Below are 17,110 nucleotides of genomic sequence, written 5' to 3'. Positions count from 1 at the left end.
CTCTCTCATCTTGCATTCTCTGCTTACCCCAACACTGTTCCTAATTTCCCTTTGAAATTGTTCATACTGTAGTAATTCAAGCTCTAGTAGGTGGTGGGGGAAATAAAGCGTATCCATAGGTTAGGCACATGCCACTTAAAGCCGATACTTAGAGAAAATATTACTGAGAAGAATCTCAATGCATTTTAGATATTTTTCTTCCTTTTTTACTAAATTTATTTGAAAAATTTTATTCATTAAATATAATGTATCTGATCACACTTAACCTCCCATCCTCCCTTGCCCCCCCTCTATCTTTATCAAACTCCTCTCCTCCCTAGAGTTTCCTTTCTCTTCATGTGTCTTTTGTCTTGTGACCTACTGAGTTTCACCAGCTCCACCCTCTTGTCTGCCTGAGTATGAATGTGGGACTCCCCACTAGAGCATGAGGAACTCACTAGTAGTTTCAACAATACTGTAGGTAATGTCTTCCCTTTTTCCACCATCCACAAACAAACAGTAGTTATTGGTGAGTAGTTGTCTCTGTCTATGATTGCATATTGACAGGCCCAGTCTTAATGCAGATGGCCCTGTACAGGTAACTGAAAACTGCAGTGAGTTCATGATGATAAGGGCCACGTGCTATCCAGAAGTGTTTTGGTCTCCTCTCCACCACTGGACTCTTACTTTTCTGCTACAGTGCTTCCTGCCCCTCTTTTTAATGTTACTCTTCTCCCTGTAAGCACAGGTATGCACATGTATACACACACACACACACACACAGCTGAGATGAAACTTAATAACTTTCTCAGAGTTATATTTTGCACATCACTCAAAATTCAGCTTATTGGGGAATGGGAAAAGCAAAGTAGAAGCGTAAATGTGAATGGACTATCCTAAAAGCTTTGATAGGATTTAAAAGATTCTTGTTGTACAGGAAAACTCATTAGCTCATGCTGAAAATGTCACCAGTTATCACTGGTTCCTAAACACAGGATATCTGAGGCATTTTAATTTAATTTCTACCTCCCAGTAATGGATTAATAATGTAGCCCTTTGGTCTCTCTGTTTCTTGGCTGCTTCATCCTACTGGAGACTTTTATGTGGTTCTGCATGGAAGACTGACACAACATTTGACCTTGCCTTTATGTTCCCCATTGTAGTCTAGGCCACATGTAATCATCTTTTAAAAATATGTATTTATAGTCTGAAAAGGTAACTTAGCAGCTAGGAGTACTTACTGTTCTTCCGGAGGCTCAAGTTCAGCTCTCAGTAGCAGTGTGCAGCAATTTACAACTGTTTGTAACTTTAGTTTCAGGGCATACAATACCCCCTTTTGGTCTTTGCAGGCATCCTCATGCATATCACATGTGTGCACATTATCACACACACACATGGTATATACATATATACATACACATGTGATATATATATATATATATATATATATATATATATATATATATATATATACACACACACATACGTATATAATGTGTGTTAACAAGAACTTTACTTTTAGCCAAGTAGAGGTGCACATCTCTCGGGAGGCAGAGGCAGAGGCAGAGGCAGAGGCAGAGGCAGAGGCAGAGGCAGAGGCAGAGGCAGAGGCAGGTAAATCTCTGTGAGTTCACAGCCAGCCTGTTCTTCAAATGGAGTTCCAGAACAGAGTCCAAAGCTACACAGAGAAACCCTATCTCAAAAAACAAAACAACAAAACAAAGCAGAATTTTGATTTGGGGTTTCATCTCATCCATGTCTCTCCATGTTTAGTAATTCTGATTAATTAAGCCATTCTATTAGAAGTCAAGATTATATTGCAGGACATATATTCCCCTAATGCTCTGGCTTTATTTTGCCTATGAAAATAGATCAGAATCTTGGACATAAATGAGCTATGTATCATTACACAAGTCCCTTGAAATGTTTTTTGCAGGTAGACTTCTGAATAAGAAATGTTGATAGATGGCAAGTGTCTCAGTAAAGTTTTCTATTGTTGTGTCAAAACACTATGAACAAGAAGCAAGTTGGAGAGGAAAGGGTTTATTTGGCTTATACTTTAGCATTGCTGTTCATCACTTAAGAAAGTCAAGGACAGGGACTCAAACAGGTCAGAATCCTAGAAGCAGGAGCTGATGCAAAAGTCATGAAGGGGCGGATCTCTGTGAGTTCGAGACCAGCCTGGTCTACAGAGCTAGTTCCGGGACAGGCTCCAAAGCCACAGAGAAACCCTGTTTCGAGAAAAAAAAAAGTCACGAAGGAGAGCTGCTTACTGGCTTGCTCTCCATTAGCTTGCTCAGCCTGCTTTCTTATAGAACCCAGGACCACCAGCCCAGGGATGGCACCACCCACCATAAGCTGGGCCCTGCCCTCATTGATCACTAATTGGGAAAATGACTCACAGCTGGAACTCATGGAGGCATCTCCTCAACAGAGGCTCCTTTCTCTTTGATGATTCTAGTTTGTGTTAACACAAAACCAGCCAGTACAGCCAGGTTCACTAAACATAGTAGGACTCAATCAATACATACTGAACTAATAAGCAAAGCTATAGTCTCCAGAATCCAAATGTAACATAAATGCCTGCATAAGATGAACTCAAGCAGCATGCATTCAGTTGATAACTATTGGCTCAGATGTTTGTAGTTCTTAGTCATGTATGGTCACACATAATTATTTGAAAAGCAGCAACCTCCAAGGATTTTATGTCACAATGAGGACCAAGTTGTAGTTATGCCCTGAGTGGAGTTAACTGTGGCTCTGTCTGAATCAGAATGGATTTGTGGCTATAATAAAAACAGAAATAATAGTGTTTTAAACTGCACAGGAATGTACTTCTTTCAAACAAATATATGCTTTGGAGGACCAGGGCTGTCACGATATTTGGAACCGAGAGCACCAATATGTTATTCTTTTACTACTCTAACATTGTGGGGTATCTGTATCAAGCCTAACCTTCACAGGTTGATTTCTAGGAAGAGTCTAAAAAAGAGATTTAAAGGGGGGGGGGCAGAATAGTGCATGCACTTTTTAAAATTGAACTCATGCTGGAGTTCATCCAGGTATGCACTTCACAACCCCATTGCTTTGGATTTATCCACAGGGTCACTGAATTTAAAGAAACCCTGACAAATTTTATCATTAGCTGATGGCTTTGTGTCAACAGACGCATTATGTTGCTTTAAAAGCAATTCTCACACTGAGGGGAACAATGTGCCGTAGCTTAATGGCTTCTTCACCAATCCTGGTTCTTTCCTTCTGGTCCCTTGGAGATAGGGTTAGTCTGTCTGTCAAAAGGACCTTGACCACATGAAGAAGGCAGGACCTGTGAGTGTAAGAAGGGTGGGACTAAGAGAGAAGGGAAGGTGGCTGTTGGGCAACACTCCAATCCATTATAGTTTGCAATCCCACAATGATAGTCCAGTCTTTCCAACCTTATCAGTTCCAGATTTCGTAGCCACACATTGCAGTTTTCCAAACTAGAGGTGTCCCTTGCCTTTTCTCCATGTCAAAAAGTATTGCATTCTTCCAGGTTACCAAATCTAAGCTTTATTTCAAACATGGACTTTTCCATAAACTTTTATATTCTCATATGCTGGTACCCTATTACCCTAAATTTATTATCATTATTTTGCTAGTGCCCTATTTCACTAAGCTTATGTCACCATTTTGAGTGCTATGCCACAAGGTAGACATCAAGACAACCATGAAGATGGACAGATAAATAAATGATACCCAGATGATAGGTAAGTAGGCAGGTGGACGATAGATAGGTAGATAGATAGGTAGATAGATAGATAAATATAAATAGATGACATGGGTGGTCAGATGAAAGGAAGAATGGGTGGATGAACAGATGGACAAGTGGATGGACAGACGGATGGCAGATGGAAGGATGACAAGAGGATAGGTGATAGATGGTTGATAAATAGATAGCAGACAGGTAGAACTGACTGAGAATTGCATTTCACAAATAAGAAGTCTCCTGAAGATGAAACTCTTGTCTTTGCTTCTCTAGAAATCATTTAGAATGTCTGGCCAGGAGCGCGAAACTTCCTTATTAAGAAGAACTTGCTGATGTTTATTTAGGTTCAATACAGTTTGACTTGGAGACAGTGAAGGTACTGCTGATCCTGCAGATTCTCCTCCTATGAGCATAATCACTGTAAAGATGTTTTATTCATAAAACCATAGGGAGTTGATTGTAAAAGAAAAATTCTAAGTACGTTAACAAAGGAAGATAGAGGGCTCTCTGGTTTATTATAATAAAATAAAATAATAATGAACAAGGCCAAGATTAGGTGCTCATTTTTAAGAGTACAATGAATGATGGTAACAGTTCTTCTAGAAATATGTAATGGCTGGATGATATAGACCAAACCTGCTTGATTAGTTTTTAATGTAAACTTTGGATATAATGTAGGAAGTACAATAAATATCTCTGAATGAAAGTATTTTCATAAATAAATTCTTGTTGGAAAAACCATCAATTTTACATTAGTATCTCTACATTATTAAGCTCCCTAACAATGAGTTATTAAATTGTGATCCACGATGATTATTATTTCCCCATATAACTTCCACTTGGTTGAATCAGTGATATATACCTCACAGTGATTATAACTTCAGCCAAAACTGAAGTATAACTATTTCAGCAATTTCAATATAGAAATTCACATGGAAAGAGACCCTACCCAATTATTGGAGTGCCTCTGAAATTCAAAAATGTCCACGCCAGTACTTAAGCATTCAAACATTCTCAGGGATTTTTTTCCTCAAAAGTTAAAATAAGACTTGGTATTGGGATAAAAAGAAAAACCATACATTAAGGATAATTTACATGGGATTAATAACATATAAATCATTTAAAATAATCATCCCATGGTTCAGCAAATGCTCTCTTAGTGCACAAAACAGTCTTTCCCTTTTTAAATTTAGAACAAGGCATGCTAATGAGCAGCAATATAATCTATATGGATCTAAAAGCAAATCAAAAGTCTATCGTGCATGTAGGCATGAGAACCAGGTAACGAAACATGGTAGCTGACTGAGACTGAGAACACAGACTGAACTCAGTGTCAAAGTGAGGCACAACAGTCTTTCCAATAAGTGATCACCTGCCACAGAGGACACAAAGTTCACAGTCATGTTCTGGAGTAATTCATTTTAGTGAATAAGATGAAATTATTGTATGCTGTTTCCAGTAGATCATTTTTTTAAACAGTAAGAATGATGTAAAAAAAAAAAAAACAAACAACAACAAAACCCAAAAGTGGTCTTGAAAAAATGGGTAACTAGTTTACATTTCTCTGGGAGCATGACTCCACCCCTTCTTCCTGCTTTCTCCTTTTTGGCAGTGTCTCCATTTCCTCAGCATCTCCATACTCCCTGGATACCCTCTACTGAGAAGTTCAAGGCCCTTGCATCTTGTTATTCCAAGTCAAATTTTCGGACCAATCCCAAAATCATCACCAAAGACCTTGTAAGATGTTGGGAATCTCAGACTCCACCCAGAGCTCAAGGATCACAACCTTACCTTCACAGCAATTTCAAGTTACTCCCCCCCACACAAAAATTTGGGAAGCACCACTTTTGAGTGCCATGGACTTAGGAGATAAGTGGCAAGGATCTCTTGTAGTAAACGTTCTGCTTCTTGTTATTTGTAAGTGTGAGCATGTTCCCAGGCAGATATGTACAGCATCATTGTAAACAACCTACTGGGTTCCCAAGAACCAAATGCGCCCCCAAAGGTACTAGAAAGATTTTACTCAGTTTGGACTTGACAGTGCTAAGGTTTGACTAGAGCTTTGCGCACACTAGGCTGAAATTCTATCACAGATCTATGCCCAGCTTTATTTAATCTTTTAAACAATATAGAGATAAAAACAAAAACCTTTAAACCCCTTTGGAGATTACCAAGGTAATTGATTTATAACTGTCAGAAAAACATTTTGTTTTATACAAGAGATAAAATTTCTTCTGCTCTCTCTGGCTGATTCAGTAGAGCTCATAAACCTGGAAGCTGCCGTCAACAAACAAATCTGCTACTGCTGGCTATTTCTTGGAGCCATGAATCCCAATTTCCTCAACGTTTTGCAATTGAAATCAAGTACAAAAATAAAAGAGATGTTTTGGGTGCAATAAAAATGCAACTGTCCTAATAACCCTGAATTGAATTGTTGCATCCTTCCAAACAAGCTGTCTGTACTGATTCATTTTATATTAAGGAATTGTACACTGACTGAAACTTTAAAGCCACAGCCTTTATTTGCCTTATGTATTGGGAACACAAACAAGCTTCACTTTAAAAAATGCGTTTAGCAAACTGCCTTCTAAATCGGTTTCTCTAAGCCCAGAGATTAGTGCAGCTCTCAGTCCTCATCAGAAAAGATTAAATTTCTTTTTTTTTTCCTGTGGAGACAGTCAATACAGAGACTCACAACTGGTCAGTGTGCAAAGAAGTGTCAGGGAAGGTCCTCAGCCATAATTCTGGGAAGGAGGAAGCTGATTCCTCCCACTCCTGCCCAGATCACCGAAGCAGCAGGATGTGATCTGCCTCACTGAAAAAACAGTACTGAGCCACATGGCTAACATAGATCAGAAAAATTGGTTAATCAAGATATGAGAGTTAGCCAGTGAGAGGCTAGAGCTAATGGGCCAATCAGCTTTTATTTAAAACATGATTGACAGAATACAGACAATTCTCCCGCACCAAAATGGGATACCTGTATCATACCCTCTACCCATAGAATGCAGAGACTATTAAGGGAGAAAGGAAGCAGAAAGGTTTTATAAGCCAGAGGTCCAGGAACCTGGAACAGAAGGGTATCTTCTAGATCAACAAGAGCACTGCACCCGTGAACTCCAAGCAGCTACTTTACCTGTATAGTCCATGTACAAGACCAAGCCAGTTAACACCCCAGCGTAGATGGGAGAAGGACATCTGATCCTACACTCCTAGCTGAGGGCTGCGAATGGAGGAAAAGCCACTCTTTTTTCAAGCTGTGATCCTTGATCCTTGACTTTGCTCTAAAGAATGGCTCCACACTCATGGAATGATTACTAACACTTACTGGCTTCAATGGATCACTAAGAAGAAAGGGGAAATGAAGTTGAGAAGAAGATGTGGGAAGGACCAGGGAAGAGCTGGAGGTAGTAAAATATGACCAAAATACATCATGGACATATATGAAATCCTCAAGAAACAGATTTAAAAAAAATAGCTTAAAGAATGCATTTGGATTCTAAAGCACTATGTAAAACTTTAACTGGAAGGATAAATCTAGCTAAAAGAGTCTGGGACAGCAGGCTGTCAGGAATGGGTAATTGCATGCACTACTACTTCCAGAGCTTTCCGATCAGAACAAATCAGCACCTGCCAACTTCAGCCCTGCATGTCTCCAGGCCTAGGCCAAAGCCTTCTCAGGTTGAAGCAGTCAAATCATTTTGATTTATTTTTGATGTGAATCAAACTTTCAAGCTAGCACACACCACGAAGAAAATTATACATTTCCCGTCGCCCCCTAAAAAAATGGTCTATTGGAGCAAATGTATGTTTAAGACTAAAAACCTAGGTAAAAATTAATCTGTTTTTCTCTGAGTCAAGGAGATGATTCATTGCCTCAGAAGTGATTTTTATATCCATAGTGGTAAAACTTAGGTAGCATTTCATGCATCTGAGTCTCTCTCCAGTCATGCTGAGTATGGAATAGACACTTCATTATGCGAAGAATGGTAAGTAAACACACTTTGCTATGGGAACATCCAGGTAGAAGAGATGGATACACCAATAACTAATTACTAGAGGACATCATAACAGTGCATTGGAAGTAGTTCTACAGGAATACAAGATAAGAAATGCTAATTAGAATATTAGGTTAATTTATTTCATTTCTCTTGGTAACTGGTTTTAGTAGTTTGAAATGCAGTGATAAGATATTAGGTGTGATATAACGTATAAATCAACTTGTTTTGGAAATTTATTTAATGCCCTACCATTAAGAACTAGAATCTACACAAGGAGAACACCAGTTCAAAAATAGAAACATTGAGAAGCAAATATTTAAAATAAAATATGAAAATTCTATTTAGTAAAAACAATTAATTAAAAAATTCATTCTGCAAACTGATAGGAGCAGTTAGTTCTTTGCTCCTGTGATGGTTCTATGTGTCTCATGGGGTTAAATTCACACTTATGTTTTTATCATTCTCTAAGGAACATTATTTAAAGCATACTTAGTTTCCAATTTGGTTTCCCTTTCCCACTTCTGCACTGCCTTCCCCTGAATTAATTGGTGTGATGAGCTGATGTAAATGACTTTAACATCCAGACTGAGCTAATATTAACCCAAGAGAATTTGGAAAGTTAAATATACCACCAAAAGGGTATGTCTTTACTGAATTTCAAGATTAAGTATCTAACATGCTTTTCTGTGATGTCAGGAGTTTCCATTCATTAATTTTCTCTCATGATGTGGGAAATGAGGACAGTTTCTTGTAAGCACCTGCTGTGCAGGGAGGGGCCATGCTGGGGGTCTGCAGTGTACAGTGACTGTGCAAATAGCCAAGAGGAACAAACCAGGACAACCTGTCACTTGTTGTTATACTTCATTCCCATCACTTTTCTGTTCTGTTCTGCCAGAGCCACTTAAAAAAAATACTTTTAAAATGTCTTTTAAGATGCAAATAAAATATCCCCAACTTAGTTAAACCCTCTAACTATCCTCCACTTTTAACTAATGTGGTATCCAAATTTCTGCAGCATTTATATCTGTCCCATGACTCATCCAAGTACTCCTCATATTTTGGATGACTCTTCCTCTGAACCAAACCTCCAACTAGATTCAGAGATTATTGGACGAGGATCATTTCTGTGACCTATATAAAACCAGAGCCATCACAGGAAAAGAAAGTTGCTATTGAGAGTAATGTGAATTTTTTATCCAACCAAGGTTGTACCTTTACTTATATTCTATTTTAACCCAATAATAATGGCTTTTATTTTCTTATTTCATAGTCTAAATGCTCAACTCAAAGCTCCAAACTGTGCCTGCAGTGTCCATTGAATGCTTCCTATGAGGTTCTGTACTACGTTTCTTACCCATTTTGTGTTGTTTCCCATTCCCACCCTCATTAGAGTTCTCACTTACAGTGTATTTACTTTGTTAAGCATACCCACAATGTCATATTGAGCTGTATGCCCTACTACTACAAGTACTCTTGATGCTAAATCAAGAGCAAAGGTTACAAGGTTTGGTCTCTGAGACAAAATAAATCAGGTCTTTTAGCTAATACTTACGGTCTCTCAGTAATCCAATATGCAGAAACACCACAGTAGATGCTGCTGCTTTAAATTGGTAGGGAATTTCTATTTTGATGTGTTTCTGATTCAAATATTAAAATTCTTACTTGAATGTTAATTCATAACAACATCTCCGTTTCAGACTGTGAGTACCTTAATGCTCACTATAAAAAAGAAAGATGTAGGGAATGTGTCCGATGGGCACAAAGGTGGTACGAACAGGAAGGAAAGTGTGTCATTGATGCATGTGTGTCTCAAACCACATTCCAACCATAATTTCACGGTAGAATTAAGGTAAAAAAATTGTTTCAGGGAAGTGGTGGTCCAGATGGGTATAGTTCTCACTTGTTAGAACTCTAGTTCCTATTTAATAATTACCAACTTCATGGACATTATCTCTAAAATTAACATGGTACGTGTACACAAAGGAATTCTATTCAGTTATAAAAGAAAAAAATTCTGTCACTGGGAGATGAGATAGATTGAACTTGAGATTATTAATTGAGTTAAAGCAAGTCATACCCAGAAATGTAGTTGTCATATAATTTCATTGTAATCGTTGACTTCATTAAAGATTAAAAAATAATGGTGACCAGAGCCTGGGGGTCAGAGAGGGCTGGGAAAAGGTTATCAGTGGATCAAGCTTCAGTTAGGTAGGAGGAAGAAGTCCTTGTGTGTTGTGACTAGATATAACAACCATGTTCTATACATGGTAAAGAGATTTTAAATATTTTTCACTGTGATTAACATTTAAGATATTGATATATTTAACCTTAATCATAACACAAAGAGAACAGCACATTGAAACAGTACAGGAGGCCACTAATATGTACAATGTTCCCACTTTTGAGTATTGGCTTTAAAGTAAAACTTGAGGACCTTGATAAATGATTTGATGGTTAAGAGTGTTTACAGCTCTTGTAGAAGAGCCAAGTTTGGGTCCAGGCAGCCCACAATCATATGGAACTGGAGCTGCAGTGGACCCTACACCTTCTTCTGGGCTCTGAGGGTACCTGCACTCATATAAACACATACATAAAAATCAAGATAAATATAAAATAAAATGTAAATTAATAATTATGTATTTTTAAAGTATTCACAATATAGTATAATTGCCCATTTTTAGTCATTAATTACTTTTGCCTTGTAGAGCTTTGTGTGCAATTACACTTTTTCCTTCTAACTTATGCTTGCAGACACTTTAAGTAGGCATCTTTAACTATCCAGATGGGTATAGAGGGAGACTTTTGAGGCTCCTATCAGGCTGATATATTCTATTGTTGTCTCTGTGCCATTGTTTCAGAACCACAAGTTGTTGTAGCAAACCCATTTTTAGTGCTATTGACTTCGGTTTTTAAAAAAAGTAGAACAAAAAGTCAGATGGCTCTTCTTCCATTTCTCACCAATAGGAAACTTAGGTGGTATCTTTGTCCTTTGTAGAATTAAACTAAAATGAATCTGTGATATGAAAATGAACACATGAACTGTGTGATAGTGTCTATGGTTTATTCAAAAGGGGACACACCAGGCCTGTGATACATCATCTTTTGTGTGTCTGGCACCTTCTATCATGAATCATATTAATCTGCTTAAACTAACAAGGATTAATTGCTTTAGCAAGGCAATCTGGCATTGAAATGATATATTGCCCAAACAGCTTGGAATTTGGCCACTCATAAATCTCATTTGCTTGTTGGTTTATTTCTGTGTCTCTTTTTCTGACAGATGTGTGCCCAATCACTGTGAGCATGGTGGGAAGTGCTCGCAAACATGGGACAGCTTCAAATGTACTTGTGATGAGACAGGATACAGCGGGGCCACCTGCCACAACTGTGAGTGCCAATTTATCTCACTTTCATCTTGTAATTGCATGGGACTCATGGTCTTCAGCTACGCTTTACAGCATAGCAACCTGAATTACACACATCTTGCTCTGCTTCATTCTGGGGGAAGAAAAAACCTCAAGGTTGCATTCTAATTTTTCCAAAATGGTATTCTAGTTGTCAAAATAGATTCTCCCCCAGCTAATGACTCTAAAGAGGGACAGGCACGTCCAACATTCCATATGTGAAATTGGGATGTTGTGATTGGATTCACTTCTTGTGACTAAGGCATGCTTGTCCCAAAAGATTGCTTGGGAATTGTGTTAGTGTGATGTTGCTAACTGGATCCTCATTCATCAACACATCAGAGAGAAGCAGGACAGAGGATAATTGGAACATTTAGTTTCTGGGCAATGCTTGCCTCGTGCTTTCACCCAAATTTTTGTTCCATTATTTTTAAAGCAGAGAAATGTGTCAGACAGTGGATAAGTCCATTGAAGTTACACCTAAAAAATAAAATTCTGAGAACATGATTTTTAAAAATAATAAAGGTAAAAGGTAAGATACAAAGATGATTGATAAATGACATTTTGCTTTATTTCACATAGCATTATCTTGAACGTTTAAAGAAAAGTTAAAATATTTAATTTGAGTATTTTTAAAGCAATTTCTAACTCTGCCATTGTAATATTCATTTCCTGAAAATGTTCTGATGGTTTTATTACTGAAAACAGATTTATCATAACATACAATTAGGAGATAAGGGAGTCACATGTTATCTGACATATGGATATGAATGTGTGTACATACTTGGTTATTTTGCACATTAGTGTTCACTAACATGTATGTGTTTATGTGTAAAGGTGTGTGTGTTCATGTGTGAGTATGCACATTATCCATGTACAGAAGGACAAGCAAGGCAATACAAAAATCTAACTTGGTCCCACAGCTCTAAAACACAGAAAATCTCAAATACAACTTCTCAAATTATATAGATTGACTGTTCTTCAGTTCACTTTTAGGAAATAGCAAGCAAAACATTCTCAGATAGCGTCTTGGGGATAGTAAAAATGCAGTACCTATGCCTTTCCATGTTGTTACTTTTAGTAATGTGTAATACGAAATTATGTTTAGATTATACTGTAAGCCTACATTTAAAAAAAAAATGTTTCTTATAATTATTTTTTTTTCACTTAAATATTTTGTCTAATGAGATTCTAAAAATCAAGAGTGAAAAAAAAAACTGGCATTGGGGCCAGTGGGATACCACAGTAGGTAAGGGTGCTTGGTATCAAACCTGAGTTTGATCTCTAGGACACATATAGTACAAGAAAAAATCAACTCCCATAAGTTATCACCTGACTTCCCTGGTATGTGCACACTCGTGCATGCATGAGCATGCAAGCACACACATGCATGCACAATGTAATACAAGAACTTTTTAAAAATATAAACAATGATGTGGAGATATTTAATGATTAAATCACAGCATAAAGATACACATTTTATGTTTAGGGCTGGGGAGTTGGCTCAGAGGTCAAGAGCACTAGTTGTTCTTTTAGATTATCTAGATTTGTCTCCCAGCACCCACATGGCAGCTTACAACTATCTATAATTCCAGCACCCAGGGTACTGGTGCCCTCTTGACCCTGTGGAAACCAGGCACACAGTTCCTACACATACATGCATACATACACACACACATATACATATATACACACATACAGGCAAAGCAATATACACATAATATAAAAACAATTTGTCTTTATGTTTGTGTTTCAAGACAGGTTTTCTCTGTGTGTATTTCTGGCTGTCCTGGAACTCTGTAGACTAGGCTGGTCTCAAACTCAGATATCTGCCTGCCTCTGTCTCCCAAGTGCTAGGATTAAAAGTGTGTACCACAACTGCTGGGCCAAATAAATATTTTAAAAGGGCATTCATGATATATAAAGTACTCAGCACAGAATATTGTTTTCACAAGCAAAAACAATCATGAAGCTACTTAAAAGTAAGAAATTACAACTGAAGTTACTTTAAACAGCCTTATCTCAGAGTTGACTGCCAGTAAATAGTCACTATAAAGTTTCTACAACAAAGTGGCTTTGATCAAGGCAGAAACTTTCCTTTTACCCATATAGTTCATTTAGCTATTTATAAACATCTTGTTTAATCATGAGATTTTTGTGTCTGTAATTCTATCTAGAATCAAAGAGCAAGAAATTGATGTTTTGATAAATGTCTTCTCTCTCATTGATTGTTTGATATCGAATTGAAAAGCCAATCATATTTGCTCCCATCATTAAGGACCAATTTTACAAATACATACTATTAATTGAGTAATTGAATTTGACTTCTGAAAGCAATAACTGAAAGTGTCAGAATGATGCTGGATGTGTTCATATTTGGCCACCCCCAAAAGCGAAAGAGGAAAATAGCCTCATGCACCATGTCCTGATATACCATCCTCCTAGTCCCCATGTCCTGGATCCATGCTGCTGGTCACCGTGTCATGGAGATCTATCCTGCTCATCCTCATGTCATGGTACACCATCCTGCTAGTCCCCATGTCCTAGGGCCCCATGCTGCTGGTCCCCATGCCCTGAAACTCCATCCTTCCAGTCCCATGTCTTAGTACTTGATGCTGCTGGTTCCTATGCCATTGTACTTGATCTTACTGGTCCCCATGACCTGGTACTCTATCTTGCTGGCCCTCATGTTCTGGGGCCCCATTCTGCTGGCCCTCATGTCCTGGTCTGTCAACCTGCTAGTCTATGTCCTGGAGCCCCACCCTACCGGTTCCCTTGTCCTGGGGCTTCATCTTGCTGGTTCCCTGTTCTATTTTTATCTCTATAAAAGTCAAATTACTCCTTTCCAGAATGAAAACTCAACCCCTTGTTGTCTTCTTTTAATACAGTCTGTATCTTGAATATTTAGCTAGTGTAAGAGCAGAAAAAAACAATTTTCATTCTTCGAGACAACTTTTGTTTGAAAGCATTATCTTGTGTGTTGTTGAAGGATATTTGCTTCACAATAACCTAAAGATTGTGGTGTGTGTGTGTGTGTGTGTGTGTGTGTGTGTGTATCTTAATGCTCCCAATAGGGACTAGTCAGTTCAATTAGATGAACTGACACATAGTACATAATGTGTACAAAATTATATGTGTCATGAGTTGTGTTCCTAATGGACAATTTTGACATGAGACTAAGTCCATGGAGTACTATGTAGCCATGTAGAAAATCCTGGGGTTTCTTTGAGACTCCTTATTCCTGTGAACTAACGGTTGACTTGAAGTCACTCCTACTCTTCAAGGTTGTGAAACTAAAAGCACAGTGGAGTTGCTCATTTGGAGCCTTTGCGTTTAGTTACATGGAGGTACAAGTTGACCTACAGTAACAAACGTTTGGTAGAGTTTCAACTCCTAAAATTAGTCTACAAAGGCTCTTTTGCTCATTTTCTACACTGATGCTCGCTTGGTGAAGGAGGAACAGAAATGTCTTGATTAAGTACCTTGATCAAGCCTTTGTGCCTGATCATAATGGCTGGCTTTCCACTCGTCTCCATCAAGTACCCTTGGCTACTTTAGCCCTTGGAGCCTCTGTGTTCTGACTGGTGAAATGCCTGTAGGAACCCCCATAGAGTGATTAACTAGGATGGCACCTGGGGACACTGGAAAAGCTTGGACCCACGCAGCACCCAGTGTTTTCAATGCACTCCATTCAGAGGGACTGTGCTTTGATTTGAACCTCTGTTTGTCCAGACCACACAATTTGCCCTTAATTTCATGTTGCTCTCCATCATTGCCTACCATTTCTGCAACATACAGGAATTTGTGGACATGGATTGGCTTCGACAGCATATTTCTCCAGAATAACCAATGGACCTTAAAGCTAATTTGCTTATTCATCAAATATTCTTTTCAGTAAATTGTGAATAGAATTCAGAATTTGTCATTTGTGGTTAGAATCCCATCCTAGAAATGATGAAATCCTGGGATGGGAAAAGTTCTGTTTTTGTTAACCAAGACCAAAAGGAAATAATTGGTGATAAGCATTAAACCATTATACACAATCATTTCATTTCTTGCCATTTTATACTTGAAATTTTTTCTCTGAACATGGCCCATTTTTAGTCACTTCTTTTTCTTTCCTTCCTTCCTTCCTTCCTTCCTTCCTTCCTTCCTTCCTTTCTTTCTTTCTTTCTTTCTTTCTTTTTGAGGTAGGATTTCTCTGTGTAAGCCGGAACTAGCTTTGTAAACCAGACTGACCTCTAATTCACAGAGATCAGCCTGCCTCTGCCTCGCAAGTGCTGGGGTTAAAGATATGCACCATCATCACCACCTGGCTTTCAGTGACTTTTCTAAGAGCTACTTTACCATAAAGTAGACTGAATCCCCAAGAAAAGAATCAGTGGATGGCTAGTGTGTGTCCTTCTGATGGCTCGTATGTTTGCTTCAGACAGCTAAGGTATGTCCTTCTGATGGCTTGTGTGTGTCTTTCTGGTGGCTCATGTGTGTGATTCTGATGGCTCGGGTGGGTGCTTCTGATGGCTCATGTGTGTTTCTGATGGCTAGTGTGTGTGCTTCTAGTGGCTAGTGTGTTTGTTAGCTTATTGATGTTTCACTGACTTCACTTTATGTCTCCCTCTCTAAGTTGTAAGAACGTGTAAAATCAAACTGTGCACCCAGCTGTGGCCCTCCTCTAATGGCTCTCCCTACACACTCTTCAGTTGTCTCTGGGCTTCCTTCCCAGTACTCCTAATGCTCCTTAGGATCTCATTATCATCTCATTTTCCTACATGTGTTCCTTAAACTTTGAAGATTATAGTCCTTATTTACATAAATTAAATTCAAGAAGCCATCCCTCATCTCTGAGCTTAATGGATTTTTCTCCTTCATGCTGTGGTACTTGGTGTTCTCTTAGGAATCAACCACTCTTCAGTATTTTGTGACCATTATATGGAATTGCCTTCACTTTCCTAGACTTATCCTTAATTACACGAAACCTTTAGGCTATGCACCTAAACAGAGAGGCAAAAGACAGAATTTGGGCATCTGACAAAGATAAGAAAACGTTTGGGAATGGAAATTGTTAAGACCATTCAAATTCTAGATACATATTCTGAGATTAAATGCATTTATACCTAGCTATTTTTTAAGGGATAGATAGTGACCCTGAAATACAGACATGACACTGCTGTGAAATAATAAGAGACAAACTAGGTAACTTGCATGGGTCCTTTCCGGTTTTGAAACTGTGGGAAATCTTAAATCTTAAAAGATCAGCAGGCTCTCACACTGCTGCATATCTCTGTCTAAAATCTTTCCCAGGCAGAGCATTGCTAGGCAGAGCATGAAGTTCGCTAAGGCAACTGTTCCACCTGCTGTTGTCAGGAACAGGTACTCGAGGTCCATATGTTGTATAAATGAATACTTTACCATACATCCTCTAATATGTTGTTTATAGTCCACCATGATTATAAGTAATTTTATCAAAGTGTAATATTTCAAAAGAATATAATCTTACCTACTACAGTTATGTTGTCAAATTTACCAGTACTATGACAACTGGAACCTTTGGCCACCAGGAACTTGTTTAAGTCTTGGAGTTAGTGATGACAACTTGGGATCTTGCTACAAAACCAAGTAAGTAATTTGCAAGATGCTCTGACCTCCACCTGACTCTGGGCCCAAGCCACTGGCCCAGTTGAAAGGCTGTTGTACATCCTCTCCCTCTGCATTGCTGTGTACATTTCTCTGCCTCCCTGGTTCTCAGCTCAGCATTCACTGCCTTGGAGACACTGTCTCAACCTGATAAAGGCACCTTGCTCCAGGTCACACAGCCCCTGTGGGTGGAAATGTCGGCGGGTCCCCAGCACCCCAGCCGCACCCCGGCCGCCTCCGGCTAGCTTATGCCCCGAAATAATTACACGGACACTGTATTCTTTTAATCACTGCTTGACTCTTTAGCTCTAGCCCTTTTCTCGGCTAACTCTCGCACCTGGACTAGC

The 17,110-nt window shown here is 38.6% G+C and overlaps 1 protein-coding gene across 1 annotated transcript in view; it reads left to right on the top strand.

Annotated features, from left to right (window-relative positions):
* The window catches only part of Cntnap2 (contactin associated protein like 2), a 2,135,903-nt gene that overhangs the window by 1,200,292 nt on the left and 918,501 nt on the right, over window positions 1-17,110 (top strand). The window contains exon 11 of the mRNA XM_005363796.2: window positions 11,006-11,112. Coding sequence (XP_005363853.1) covers window positions 11,006-11,112 — 107 coding nt within the window. The remainder of the gene's footprint in view (window positions 1-11,005; window positions 11,113-17,110) is intronic.

The sequence above is a fragment of the Microtus ochrogaster genome, linkage group LG12 (genome assembly GCF_000317375.1).
Source record: "Microtus ochrogaster isolate Prairie Vole_2 linkage group LG12, MicOch1.0, whole genome shotgun sequence".
In the NCBI taxonomy this organism is placed as follows: Eukaryota; Metazoa; Chordata; class Mammalia; order Rodentia; family Cricetidae; genus Microtus; species Microtus ochrogaster.
This window is presented reverse-complemented; position numbering and strand designations above follow the sequence as displayed.